Below are 14,385 nucleotides of genomic sequence, written 5' to 3' on the forward strand. Positions count from 1 at the left end.
GGTTGTGTTTGGGTTAGTGAAACTATGAGTGATTTTTAGAAATTTAGAAAAGAGAGAATTTGGGGAAAAAATAGAAGATAGTTGTCTAGGCTAAAAGCTTCAGAAATCCCCAGTTCTGGTTGTTAACTTCTAAAGATAAGAAGCAGGCAGGCAGCTTCCTTCCTAGGTGTATGTTTTTACATAGGTCATTTTAAAAGCTGGATTGTGGTTTCAGAAAGATGGTTGGGATTAGACCTGTTGCCGGTGAACTGTCCCTTTGGAAGTTTCAGAACTTTAGAACTAGGTTATAAAAGCTTAAGAAATGATCCTCTCGCTCTCAGTTTGGAAGCAGCACATATCCTGACATCAGTGGCAGTTTTGTTGGAGAAACAGCTTTTCCAGGGATCTATATTTTTAATTACATGTATCCTGGGGAAGCAGCCAAGCTGTTTTGAAGGACAGGAGTGGATCCCTTTACATACTGGAAAATAGTTACTTGTAACTCTAGACTTCATAGACAACATCTGTCCGGAGCCAAGGAGAGTGTTTATCAATGCTGGAGGAATTGAGGACAGCAACTGGACTCTCCCCTGCTGGTCTTGCAGTTTCAAGGACTTAACATTTATATTTTCCTATTGTGCTTCATTCAGAAAACCTGCCAAATGAGCCCCTGGTGTCCAGAGACCTCAACCTGCCTCCCATCCTTAGGTCTAACAGAGTCTCAATTAGGACATTTTCTCTTGCAATATGGGACTGATTAAAAAATAATTTTAGGGGATAAAGTAGAGAAAAGAGAGAATATTAACAGGAGAAAACCTGGATCTACATTTTTTTCTTACGGTGATAAAGAAATGGGGATAAAAATAAATCACCTCATCACCGAAATGACTCAGTCGTTTAATTAGTCTGTTCAGCTCCTTCAAATAGTAGCTGAAAGGGGAGGGAGACGCAAAGTCAGTTTTTTAAGGTTTATTTCCTTAAGTGTTGTGCAGAAAGGGATTATGTAATTCTTCAGGTCCTTTTTATGTATTTATTTATTTATGTTCTCCTGGAAAGGATTACTAGAACCAAAAGAAGAAAGTGTGTAAGTGATGGATTATTAGGCACCCGTGTTTGGGGTCACAGTAAACAGTCGGACTCCCTACAGGCTGGTTTAAAAGTAGATACGTACTTTGGAAGCATTCAGCTCAGCTTTGTGCAAGTGTTTGGTCAGACTTCCAAGTCATTGTTTTCTTTGTTCATTTCATGACTTTTGCAGTTCTTCCTTTGTTCGGTTTATGTGCCAATGTGCACAGAGAAGATCAACATCCCCATCGGCCCGTGCGGCGGCATGTGCCTTTCAGTCAAGAGACGCTGTGAACCTGTCCTGAAGGAATTTGGGTTCGCCTGGCCGGAGAGCCTGAACTGCAGCAAATTCCCACCCCAGAATGACCACAACCACATGTGCATGGAAGGGCCCGGTGATGAGGAGGTGCCGTTGCCTCACAAAACCCCCGTCCAGCCTGGGGAAGAGTGCCATTCCGTGGGAACCAATTCCGATCAGTACATCTGGGTGAAAAGGAGCCTGAACTGCGTTCTCAAGTGTGGCTATGATGCTGGCTTATACAGCCGCTCTGCCAAGGAGTTCACCGATATCTGGATGGCTGTGTGGGCCAGCCTGTGCTTCATCTCCACCGCCTTCACAGTGCTGACCTTCCTCATCGATTCTTCCAGGTTTTCCTACCCTGAGCGCCCTATCATATTTCTCAGTATGTGCTATAATATTTATAGCATTGCTTATATTGTCAGGCTGACTGTAGGCCGGGAAAGGATATCCTGCGATTTTGAAGAGGCAGCAGAACCTGTTCTCATCCAAGAAGGACTTAAGAACACAGGATGTGCAATCATTTTCTTGCTGATGTACTTTTTTGGAATGGCCAGTTCCATCTGGTGGGTTATTCTGACGCTCACTTGGTTTTTGGCAGCGGGACTCAAATGGGGTCATGAAGCCATTGAAATGCACAGCTCTTATTTCCACATTGCAGCTTGGGCCATCCCTGCAGTGAAAACCATCGTCATCTTGATTATGAGACTGGTGGATGCCGATGAATTGACTGGCCTGTGCTATGTCGGGAACCAAAACCTGGATGCCCTCACGGGCTTTGTGGTAGCTCCCCTCTTCACTTACTTGGTAATTGGAACTTTGTTCATTGCTGCGGGTTTGGTGGCCTTGTTCAAAATTCGGTCGAATCTTCAAAAGGATGGGACAAAGACAGACAAGTTGGAAAGGCTGATGGTCAAGATTGGGGTCTTCTCAGTCCTGTACACGGTTCCTGCAACCTGTGTGATTGCCTGTTATTTCTACGAAATCTCTAACTGGGCGGTCTTCCGGTATTCCGCAGATGACTCCAATATGGCGGTTGAAATGTTGAAAATTTTTATGTCTTTGCTGGTGGGCATCACCTCAGGCATGTGGATTTGGTCTGCCAAAACTCTTCACACGTGGCAGAAGTGTTCCAACAGATTGGTGAATTCTGGGAAGGTAAAGAGAGAAAAGAGAGGGAATGGTTGGGTGAAGCCTGGGAAAGGCAATGAAACTGTGGTATAAGGCTAGCCAGCCTCCACGCCTTCCATATTTTGAAGGAGAGAATGCCAGCATTTCAGTGCAAATGCTACTAAAAGTTTCATGCAATGAATCTCAGTTTGAACAAACTAGCAACACTTAAGTGACCCCTGTAACCCACCGCCACTCTCCCCCGCCCCCCAAGCCCAGCATCATAAAACTAATGATTTTGCTGCAGACTTTGGAATGATCCAAAATGGAAAAGCCAGTTAGAGGCTTTCAAAGCTGTGAAAAATCAAAACATTGATCACTTTAGCAGGTCGCAGCTTGGAGTGTGGAGGTCCTGCCTAGATTCCAGGAGGTCCAGGGCGATGCTGCTTTTCCTGCAGGGTGGGATTTGAGCTGTGAGTAGGTAACTTGCAGGGAGAAAGATTAACTTTTTTAACCCTTTAAAATTTTAAATACTAACTGGGTCTTTCAGATAGCAAAGCAATCTATAAACACTGGAAACGCTGGGTTCAGAGAAGTGTTACAAGAGTTTTACAGTTTGGCTGATCTAACATAAACATTTTCGGTGGTGCACTGTCTGCTGTTTAGAACTTCGTGGACTGCTCTCCCAAGAGGTGGTGTCAGAATCTTTCAGTGCCTTTGTCATAAAACAGAATTGTGTGAACAAACAAAAGTACTGTTCAAACACATGTAAGGTATCCAGTGGGTTTTTCTTCTCTCTCTTCCTCTTAAATTTCAACATCTCTGTTCTAGGCTGCTGCTGTTTTTTTCATTTTATATTAATGACTCAAAATAGGTATTTTTATAGGAATTTTTGCACTGCAGCATGCCTCATGAGGGGAAAAGGAAGGGTGATTCACTTTCTGACAATCACTTAATTCAGAGGAAAATGAGATTTATCAAGTTGACTTACCTTACCAACCCCAGAGACCTATTGCATTGAGCAATGCAGACTTAATATATTTTACTTTGTATGATTGCATCTATGCAGACGCCAGTCTGGAAGAGCTAAAATGTTAAGTTTCTTGGCAACTTTGCATTCGCGCAGATTAACTGTGTAATTTGTGTGTGTCAGTTACAATTAAAAGCACATTCTTGGACCATGACATAATAGTATACTCAACTGACTTTAAAACTGTGGTCAACTTGCATTCTCAGAATGATAGTGCCTTTTTTTGCTTTAGCATAAGAATGTTATCAGAGTCTGGTCTACTTAGCACAATGGAGACTTTTTCAATTTTGCAGAGGGAACTAAGGACAGCTGATCCAACTACTTGGTGCATAATTGTTTCCTAGTAATTGGCAAAGGCTCCTTATAAGATTTCATTGGAGGCCGTGTGGCCTGGAGTATTTATATGGTGCTTAATGAATCTCCAGAATGCCAGCCAGGAGCTTGATTGGTTAGTAGGGAATAAAGTGTAGCCCATATGAAATGAACTGCAAACTCTAACAGCACAGGTCTTAATTGCCTTTTGAGGAGGTATCCAGAGCTTTTAAAATTTATGCTTTATGTTCCTCACAAGGGGGTACCCCCTAGCAGCCTCTCAAAAGTTGCAGTTCTTTTAAAATTGTAACCTTTTCCTTAACCCGCCTTAGGCCTTCTAATCACCAGATCTCTGGGACAAATTGTTGACGATGTCACAGATTGCTCTCTCTGTAGCTCATACCTGTCTTTGCTTCAGTAACTGCTTTGCAATGACTCATTTATTTATTTATTCATGCTCCCCCGTTCCCCCCCCCAACTTTTTAAAACAGGTAGGAAAGCTCTTTTATCACATTTGTTTGTGGAAAAACATTTCTAGGGTCTCATGATTCCAAATAGATGGTCAAATTCTGGAAGTAAGCATGTCTTTTTCTGTTTATTTGAGCTTTACGCCCCTGGTTTGACATTTCCCTTCTTTCCCCTGTTTTTGCGTGGTTCTTGAGCTCTCTCAGATGAAGATGCATGTGAGATCTGTTGCGTGTCTTGGAAAGTCTGGGGGCTTTGGAGACAGACACTAGGTGGACATGGGTGGCCCCTGCTGTGTGTGCCGAGCTTGAGTACCTGGGCTGGACTCTGTCAGCACTCCAGGAGCATGAGAAACCATCCCCTGCAGGACCAGTTGAACTCCATCTGAGACTCCATTGCCCATGAAATGTAAAATGTGAACTCCCCGTGCTGCTTGCAGACAGTTCCCATAGCTGGCCAGGGCCCCGGAGCGTGCACCCAGGGGCAGAGCCTGCCCTTACTCACGCTCCGCTCTAGCGTCTGGGGAGTTGTGCAGAACTCTGGCCCAGGAAAGGGAGGAAGGACTGTGCAGCAGGGCACTGGCCTTGCTGTTAGAGCGCAGGGGTTTGTAATGCCATTTTCTTTGTAATGTCTCAGTGATTGTGTGACCAAGGCAGCACCTAGCAGAGGGTCCAGGAACAGGGTAGGTGCTCCATATTCGTGAATGATGAAATAATAATAATCACAATAAAAGGACTTGGGTGACCCTGGCTACCTGAGTCTGGAGCTGGTGCCCTGACAACTTTCTGGATTTTACTGTGTTTCTTCCACATATCTCTTGCCTTCTCAGGGGAAAGTCTATATGATCAGAAGTGGCCGTCGGTGCAGACTGGATTAGTAGCCTTAGCAATGTCCCAGGTTAGAGGCCTTTCCTTTCAGATTCTGGACAATGGGGAGTGTTTACGGTTTCAGGAAAGGAGCTTTGTGGCTGAGGAGTCAGTTACCAATTACCTTGAAGCAACTCCATCACCTCTTAAGTTAGTATTTGTTTTTTTTAAAAAAGTTAATTATCAGCACATTTATTGAGTGCCAACTGTGTATAAAGCCCTGTGTCCAGCACCTTAGGGAATGTCACGGAGGATGAGCTCTGTTCTTCTGACTCCCCTAGGCTGGGCATGCTTCTGGGTCTGCTGAACTCTGCTCTTAGTTTTGAGAAGGAGCAGGGGCCTCCGAATAGCCATCTGTTTCGCTGGCTCCATCCCATAAAACCTCTTCCTGGGTCTTTCTACCTTTAATGCATCTCTCATCCCTTCCCAGGATTCCCTGCAAATCAATTACAGGGGTTTTGGCGAAAGCATCAGCTCTGCTTCGTGACAGTCTCCGTGAAATCTCCTAGGCAGATTATGAAAATTAGCTATAAGGACATGAGCTCCCACATCTAATATGACTATGGGGGAAGCCAGTTCAGGTCTTGGGTGTACCATGTGACTTGTACAGGTGAATTCGTGGAAAAGGTTAGGGTTGTTTTTCTTTCTCTGAAATCTAGAAAAAGTAGGTCTGATTGTAGCTTCCTACAGTCCCTTGGCCTCCAGAGATTTCATCCAACAGGGCCCACAGATATCTCTGTGCATCTCCTCTCTGGCAAAACTCCTTTCTCCTCCTTCGTAAAGGCCACAGCTCAGGGCAGAGGAACATGGGGCAGGGTGGAAGTGGCCTGAACCATCTGGTTAGGATCCTTTTTCCTCTATGGAGAGCTGTTTCCTGATCTCTGTGACGGCTTCTCAGCTGGCAGCTTGCTCAGGGACCTGAAAATGGAGAAGGGGTGACACTTTATTTTCTTGAGATGCTCTCTGACTTTCTTTTCCCTGGTCAGCCCCTCACTTGCATCCCTAAACCTGGAATCTGGGAAACTTCTGTATCTAGGTTCTGAATTCTGACTTTACCAACACATACGGCTCTGACCTCTCTGGCCCTTCTCAGCTTCCTGTTTGCTGAATTCAGTGCTTGCTATGCTGAGAACCAAGCTGGGTCCTGAGGACCCAAAGAGGGACTTGACAGCCCCAGCCCTGGAGGACAGACTCAATTTAAGGGGATTTCATCAGGTTGGCGCTATCTTTGGCTTCTGGTGAGGTGGCCACAGCAGCAGTTAGGGAAGAGAGCCCCCAAATCGATCCACATCCTGAATTGCATTCTGTGAGGGAGGCGATTGGAGAGAGTTGCTATTGCAGCCAATTATGTCGAGTCACTGGACTCTGACAGTTCTTTTTGTTCCTTTATTGTGTTTCGGTTCAGAGTCTCTGTCTGGGTTTGTATTATGTCTGGCAAAGGACCCAGGTTATCATTTTTCTTCTGGGCCTACATCGTGGATCTTGGAAACTCCTAGGAGAGCATTTTGCTCCCACCGAGGATCAGATACCAGAGCCTTCAGTAATGGATTTTGTTTCGCTGTGGGCTGGTCAGAGCTCTGCTGCTGCCTCTCGCCACGCACATGTGCAGTGACGGCCAGATGGACATTACCAGGAGGGAGGTAACCCCAGCTCCCCAGATAGGCCTCTTCCCCTTGGTAAGCCCCGTTACCCGAGAGTAGCCTGTTTCTGTTTCTGATTTACCTTATTTCCCTTCTTCTTTGTACCAGCAAATTCCCAGTATTCACCCAGGCAATTGGTAGAGGATCTGTTTGGGGTCCTATATGAGCCATGTCCTCCAAGATTTTGTAGCTCCCTGATCTCCTACGATATTCAGTACATGACCACTGTCATCCCAGAAGGCCTCGGAGAAGAGGCAGGAGCAGCTCACCCCCTGAAGGCCGGGTCCATCTTCTCTCCCAGGTTATCCACCTTTCCACGTCCCGCTGATGGGCTCAGGCCCAGGCTTGGCCGTGGGCTCTGTGGCGGGGTAGGTGGGTGCTACTTTCTAGGACTCTCCCAGTGGAGCATCTAGGTGGTTCTGAATTTTTTCCTACCTCACAGGGATGTTGTGAGACTTTAGAAGGTCTGAGGATGAAGGCCCCTTGAGCTCTTTGTAGGAAAAGTGGAATAAATATCAGGTGTGATCTGTGAAAAGGTAAAATGTGACTCAGCCTGCTCACGCAGCACTCGAGCTAGTGCTCTGTGGCCTTTCCTTGAATCCCTTTGCCACCCCGAAGCCCCAGCCACCTTGAGGCCAATCTGGGGGACTTTCAGATGTTTGACATAGAGGTACCAGGCAAACCCCTGCTACACACGCCCTGAGCGAGTTGCTGAACGTCAAAGGAGATGGTCCCCGCTTTTAAGGATGTGCAAACGTACGTCTGCATCGATGTCTGTACTGTAAATTTCTAATTTATCACTGTACAAAAAAATAAACTTTGCTATTTAATTTTTGTATTAAAGGAAAATAAAGTTTTGTTTATTAGGTGGTGTGTGATTTGGCGTATTCCTGAAGGTGTGTGATAGCCCCTGGGAAGCAGTGAGAAATACAGAATTCAGTTCACAGGGCAGAGAGAGAGTCTTTTTCTGAGAGCCTCTTTGTTTCTTTTTTGCTGGTGCTATTTTTCCCCTGTGGGATTTCTCCTGGGTCAGCAAACCCCCGAGGTCCAAGGTCAACAGAATTTATCACCACTGTGGTCATCAGTGACACTCAAGTGGTCACACGATGCTTGGATGTCACTATAGTTCTCAAGCTGTCAGCCCATGACACCTCCTTTTGGTATTTCCAGTATGTGTGGCTGTTTTCATACACCTTCCATGTCCCTTTGACTTAATCTGGTGGCCTGTAAAAGTTTTCCTATTGCTGCTAGAGCTTCAGACCTCTTAAAAACGGGAGAGGGGGCTTTTCTTTTTTGACTTCAGATTTTAATTAAAAATTTTTTTCTGGTCCACGGTAGTTCTGTTTTGTGTAATAAACATGGGAGTATCTTGCATCAGTCAGCCAGTAAAATGGGTTCTTTAGCTAATTTTCTAAGTTGTATGGTCTGTGTCTCCATATCCAAAAAAGTCATCAGACAAAGCAAATTCAAAGCCATTATCTGGACATTGTCATGGGAGCAAATAATATTATGGACCACACAGACACAGAGGGGAGGGGAGCCACTGCCACTGGGGATGTCTGCCGATGTCCCAGAGGAGAACATCGGCTCTCTGGGTTTGCCTCTAAAATGCTTTCCACCTGTGTGTTTCACCTGACTACTCCCCTGTTTGGGTGTGACTAAAGAGCCCCAGGAACAGGGATCTGCAATACTAGTCTCCTTCACTGCAGGTGGCTGTTATACTTATCTCAAACCATAAATGAAGGGAGCCGTGTAATTTAAATTTTCTTCCCTATGAGACAGGCTGTGTTTCTCATTTCATTACCTACTAATTAAGTAGTTATGAAGTTAGGGAAAAGTCAATGCAATCTGGAGAGAATTCATAATCATCCCTTGCACTTGTAGGAACACTGTCAGTATAGAACATACTTTTATTAACATGACTTCATTTTATTCTCATGGCATCTCTCAAGGAAGCAGGGCAAGCATTGTTTAGAGAGAACTGAAACAGAGAGGGAGAGGGACCCGCCCATGGTAACCCAATGGGGAGGTGGCAGGTTGGACAGCCAGGTCTTCTCAGGCTTAGCCCAGGGGTTTGTTTTTGTTTCACACTCAGTCGTGGGTGTATAGTGTTCGCCCACAGGGTGTGTTGGAAGTCCTAACCCCGCATACCTGTGAATGTGGACTTATTTGGAAGTAGGGTCTTTGTAGACATACTCTAGTTGAGGTGAGCTCATACTCGATTAGGGTGGGCGCTAATGCAATGACTGGTGTCCTTATAGTAAGAGGGAATTTTGGACACAGACACAGAGAGAGGACCCATGTGAAGGCAGAGGCAGAGATTAGAGTGATGCAGCTGCAGGACAGGCAAGAAACAGCAAGGATTGCCGGCAACCTTTTGAAGCTGGGAGTGTGGCCTCCAATAGGAACCAACCTTACCAAAACTTTGATTTCGGACCTCTAGCCTCCAGAGCTGTGTGAGAATAAATTTCTGCATCTGAAGCTCTTAGTTTGTTAGGGCAGCCCTAGCAAACTAATACTCTATTAGCGAGCTCTATTCCTCTGATTTATGTAACTACTGCAAATAGTTCCCTGGGAATGTTTCAGCAGGCAACTCTCTCAATAAGGAGACCTGGCCACGAGCTTCTGTTGTTTAAGGATTATGTAGCATAATCACTCTGGTAAGTTTCTTTATCTGTAAACTGGACACCTCTAGAATAAACCCCATGATCCCTGACACTCAACTGATTTGAACTGGCCTTGGCTGGTCTCCCACCCACCCACCCCCAATGGGAGCTCTGTGTGCAGGGCTGGGACCTTGGCTGGAATGTGGCCCAAGGGTTTTTAGCATTTCTGTCCTGAGAACTGATTTTTTCTCTTTCCTATTTTAGCTTTCACATGCAATCATAATTTTAAAGTTGAGCTGACTCTTGACTAAAGGGGTCAGCCTTGGCCTCCTGTCTTTAGAGGTTCTGTGAACAGAAATAAACCACCCTCGGAGAAGGGTGTTGTCCTCAGTTTTCCTTCACAGTGCAGCTGGGTTGTAGGCCTGGGAGCATCCCACTAAATGTTTTAAAAATGTTGGAACCTGAAAGGGTTTAGTCCAACAGGCTTTCAAAATGGACCTTGGCTCTGCCTGAAATTCTAAGAATCCCCCTGTCCTTTTCCTTCTGTCTCATCCTGAGGCTATAGAACCCATGGATGCATCTGCCCTCATGGCAAAGGATTTCAACTTCTCAAACTCCCAGGGAGAAAGAATAAAAAATAAAATATATTGCATTTCACATCAATTGCCTGATTTTCATCAGCCTCCCACCTGGTTTCCTATAAGCCCCCAATGCTGTTTTCACCCGAGAACGTGCTTAATCTCATGGATAGCCCACATTATCAATACCTTTCTCTTTAAGAGATTAAATGATTGGCCGTCTGAATGTTCTAAAATGCCCGAGGGTTGCACCATTTCACTTGATATGGGGTAAATGGGTAGAATCAAGCAATGAGATGGAATTGATAAGTCACATAGAAAAATCTGTCCCAGTTCCATCATTTTCCTTTCACTCCCTTGCCTTTCATACGTGTTTCCCTTTTCCTGGAATGCCTTACCCCTCTTTCTTCAACCAGGTTGTGTATATTCTCCCTTCAAGATTGAAGTCTCGGGTCATCCCTCCTGGAAGATTTCTCTGACCCTCCTACTTGCCACGTTCCGCCTCCCTTTCCTTCTTATCGCAGGTAAGTGTAAGGCTCTGTGTGCTTTCAGCTCCGGGGGCCTCCAGCGTACAGTGTGTAATGGCCTATTCACGTGTCCATCTCCCCACTAGACCGAGCAACTTGAGGATGACTTAGCACCTGAAGGTGCCTACCTGTGTGCCTCAGGACCTGGCATGAGTTTCAGGAATAACCATGGAAAGAAGAAGAGAAGGGGGGAAAGGGAAGGGGGGAGGGAGGGAGGGAGGGAGGAAGGACAGGAGGAGGGGAGGGTTGCACCTTGTTGGGGGGGAAACTGAGGGGCTCTGGTGACAAATGTGGCCAGCATAGGAAAGAAATCTAAAGTGACAATAAGAGCCATCACATAGGCAGAACTTTCTGGAAAGACACTTGTGCAGTAGCCTCAGAGAAAATTCTCTAGTCTCAAAGATGGCTTTGAGAATGATCACCTACCTTCTGTGTTCCTTATTGTTGAGTTGTCTCTCTCCCCTCTTTTTTCTCCTCCTCCTCCCCAACAAATATTTGCTGAGAGTCTACTGTGTGCAGAACACTGGAGCTGGCTGAGGAAGGGAGAGAGAGAGTGATTGTAAAAACCCACGAAAGACAAGGTCCAACTAAGAGTCCAAAAGTGCAGATGACAAAACTGAGAAAGAATTCAGCTATTATTAACAAGCTTAAAACTCCAAACCTGGAAAAACAAATTTTCTACTGCTTAGTAAATATTTGTTGAATAGCTGAATGTGGGTCCACCATGTGCCAGCCACTGTCCTCGGAGGGCATCGTAGGGGATACCAAGATAAATAAGACACAACCTTTCCCTCCAGAAGTTCCTGGCAGCAAACCACATGCCCCCTCCATCCCCACCCCCTGAAGGATCAGTGCTACCAGTCCAATCATATGGACTGTGTAATTCCTTCCTAACCGCAGTCCCAGGGCCTAGTTGGTTGAGCATGGATAGAACAGTTTCTGAGTACGAGTGCCATGAGAAAACCTTTCCTAAACTGTTGTCATCTCACCATTTGATCCCTGAAATGACACGTCTGACTCAATAGGTAAATGTGTAGAAAGCGAGTAGGGAAGAGGAAAAAGGGAGGAAGAGTGGATCCCAAAGACCATGACTCTTTTAAGACTTGGTCTGCACTTTAAAAACATCCTCTAAGTTCAATGTGTAAAAAATAAAAATTAAAACTTACTCACAGTGTGCCATCGGAGGCATTTAATCATCAGACCAGCTAGCTGCCGCCATCTGAACACCTTTTCTGGCACACGTGTTGAATTATAAAATTGGCATGAGTAGGTGACTCTGTAGGTGTGTCTGCCTGTGTCCTCTGAGCCCTGTTCTTTTGCTTATCTCATGTCATAATTCTATAAATCCAAAGAGACTGCTCTATAGAAGTTAACAGAAGTGCAGAGACAACCTTCATTTCCTCATTTCCCCAGCGTGAAAGGAATAAACGTGTGAATCAACTTGGCTGAGAGTTGCCTGTGGGGAGTTGCGGGGCAGCAAGTCGTTCAGTGTAACTGGAGCCTGAGATTCTTGGAGTGGGAGGGAAGGTGGGCTGAGGCCAAGTTACGAAAGGCCTGGGAGGTTGTGCTGTCTCCTGTGCTGGGCACAGGGGGTGGCCCACAAACATTCGAAAGCAAAGAAGGCTCACAGCCACATTGGTGTTTTCCCAACCTCTCCTTGGCTGCTGGGTGGACTGTGGGCTGGAGAGAAGGCCAGCTGGAGGCAGGCAGGCAAGTTTGGGTGAGAAATCGTGAAGGCCTGAATGAAGGTGGTACAGAGAGATGGAAAGGAGGGGGTGATTTTCAGAGAAACCCTAACAAACTGCGTCCTTGGTGGCACTGTTCACTGAGCTGAATCTTTGCTTTCTGAACTGCCAGTGTTTCAGAGGCCAGGAGCTTTCTGTTTGTTCTGTACACCTGATATAGCACACTCCCTACATTGCAAGCTGCAGATAAATAACAACGTCGTCACTAAGGGGCCTCGGCAGATTGAGAGACTGACCAAGTACCCCTGGAAAGCTGGAGTTTCCCTGAATGAATCTCTCTCTCGAAGTCTGCGGGACAGCATGCCACCATTTGTTGGTGGCTGGAAGGGACAGGGTCCTAAGCGAGTATGGTATAGTGTTTAGTTGTTTATGTAGTGCTAAGGGGCCCCACCACCTCTTTGGGACAGTTTCCTATCAAGACATACTTCCTAGAATAGCTGATACAAATTCCATAGTAAGGGCTTAATTTAGTACAAACTTAATCCCAGTCACGTCTCCCATCCAGATTTTATTTCTTCACAATTTTCTTTGCTGGCTACTCTTATCAGTAAAAGTCTGGACTGCCTAACCAGATCCACGGAAAAAGATATCATGGGCACACACATTTTTCCTAGTCCTCTTCCTTTTAAATCAGAAATTCTGTATAACATTTTCCATAAGTGAAAGACAGAACCACTTCCTAGCTTTTTTTGGTCCTTTTTTTTTTTTCTGAACAACAGACCTTCCTTTTGGATTTACATCAGCATTTAGCTAACTTCCTGAACACTTCACCCATTTCCTGAACTTATTCTGAGGAAGGGAAAACATCCTCCTTCAGAAATAAATGCAAATAATCACAGAGATTATTTTTATTAAATAAATAGTGTAAATGCAATGGAATTTCCTGTACGATGTACGTTGACCATGGCTATTTCAACAAAAATCTATTTGTTGTGATCCTGTGGGGACCATCTTATTTGCAGGTAGTCTGAGGAATTAGAACCATTATGTAGCTACTCGAGAGATACGTTCTGAACATTTGCAATTTTTACTCTTGTTAAAAATATTTTTCACGAAAAATTTGAACACTAGGGGGAATTATTGTCTCTCGATCAGCATTCTTGAAGCTTTCTCTTTTTTAAAACAAGGTTTTTGTGACACCTAGTGGTGAATAAGGGAAGCCCATCTTCAGGGCAGAAGATTGACTTCATACGGTTTTCTTCTCTTCTGTTGATTAACATTTTCTCAGAGCCAGCCCACTACCTGGCTTGAAACTGGTCCAGTTTTAAGAATGAATGAAAAATGTGAAACTCTTCAGAGGAAGCACATCAATCTATCAAGCTGGGGTCAGGTTTTTTAAATTTTTAAGTTTTTTAAATGAGAGCAATTTCTCTGTATTTGTGAGAAGGCCTCCTCCCATTTAGCCATCTTTTACTTATTATTATTTTTTTTTGAGGAAGATTAGCCCTGAGCTAACTACTGCCAGTCCTCTTTTTTGCTGAGGAAGCCTGGCCCTGAGCTAACGTCCGTGCCCATCTTCCTCTACTTTATACATGAGACGCCTACCACAGCATGGCTTCTGCCAAGTGGCGCCATGTCCGCACCCGGGATCCAAATTGGCAAACCCCAGGCCGCCAAGAAGCCGAATGTGCAAACTTAACCGCTGCGCCACCAGGCCGGCCCCTAGCCATCTTTTAGTGGAGAAGAATTATATATTTCTAGTGAATAAATCTCACTGACATCTTACAGACTATTTTAGGCTGACTGCCCGTCATTTCTGAACATTTTACAGGGCCCTTCTTATGCTCTCTAGGGTTTGGCAGTGGCTGATTTTTAAAGAGAGAGATGAGAGGGATCTCAGAGGGGCTGCTCACCACCCACCCCCATCCAGGACAGATGGCCATCCAGGACAGATGGATATCTGGCCTCCTTGCACCATCCCCAGGTAGAGACTCCATAATCCATCACTCAGGCTGACATTCTTCCTTAGGTCCACCTCCCTTAGCGTGATAGCCAAGGCCCCACAATCTGGTCCCTTCCCCTCTCTTCCAGCCTCGCCTCCCACCAGTTCTTCAGCTATATATGCTATCTATGTCCTAGCCAATCCCACCCATTCCCAGTTCCCCATCTAACTCATACTGTCTCATTCTTCTCTGCCTTTGCACATGCTGGTCTCCTCAGCCAG

At 45.3% G+C, this 14,385-nt stretch overlaps 1 protein-coding gene across 3 annotated transcripts in view; it reads left to right on the forward strand.

Annotated features, from left to right (window-relative positions):
* The window catches only part of FZD4 (frizzled class receptor 4), a 95,708-nt gene that overhangs the window by 1,481 nt on the left and 79,842 nt on the right, over positions 1–14,385 (forward strand). For 2 of the 3 annotated variants that reach the window (XM_070490497.1, XM_070490498.1), the window contains exons 2-3: positions 1,238–2,500; positions 10,366–10,473. In XM_070490497.1, coding sequence (XP_070346598.1) covers positions 1,238–2,500; positions 10,366–10,428 — 1,326 coding nt within the window. In that variant the 3' untranslated portion in view covers positions 10,429–10,473. Of the gene's footprint in view, positions 1–1,237; positions 7,632–10,365; positions 10,474–14,385 lie in introns of those variants that run through there. The other variant, XM_014868022.3, reaches the window with a different exon arrangement.

The sequence above is a fragment of the Equus asinus genome, chromosome 20 (assembly GCF_041296235.1).
Source record: "Equus asinus isolate D_3611 breed Donkey chromosome 20, EquAss-T2T_v2, whole genome shotgun sequence".
Classification (NCBI taxonomy): domain Eukaryota; kingdom Metazoa; phylum Chordata; class Mammalia; order Perissodactyla; family Equidae; genus Equus; species Equus asinus.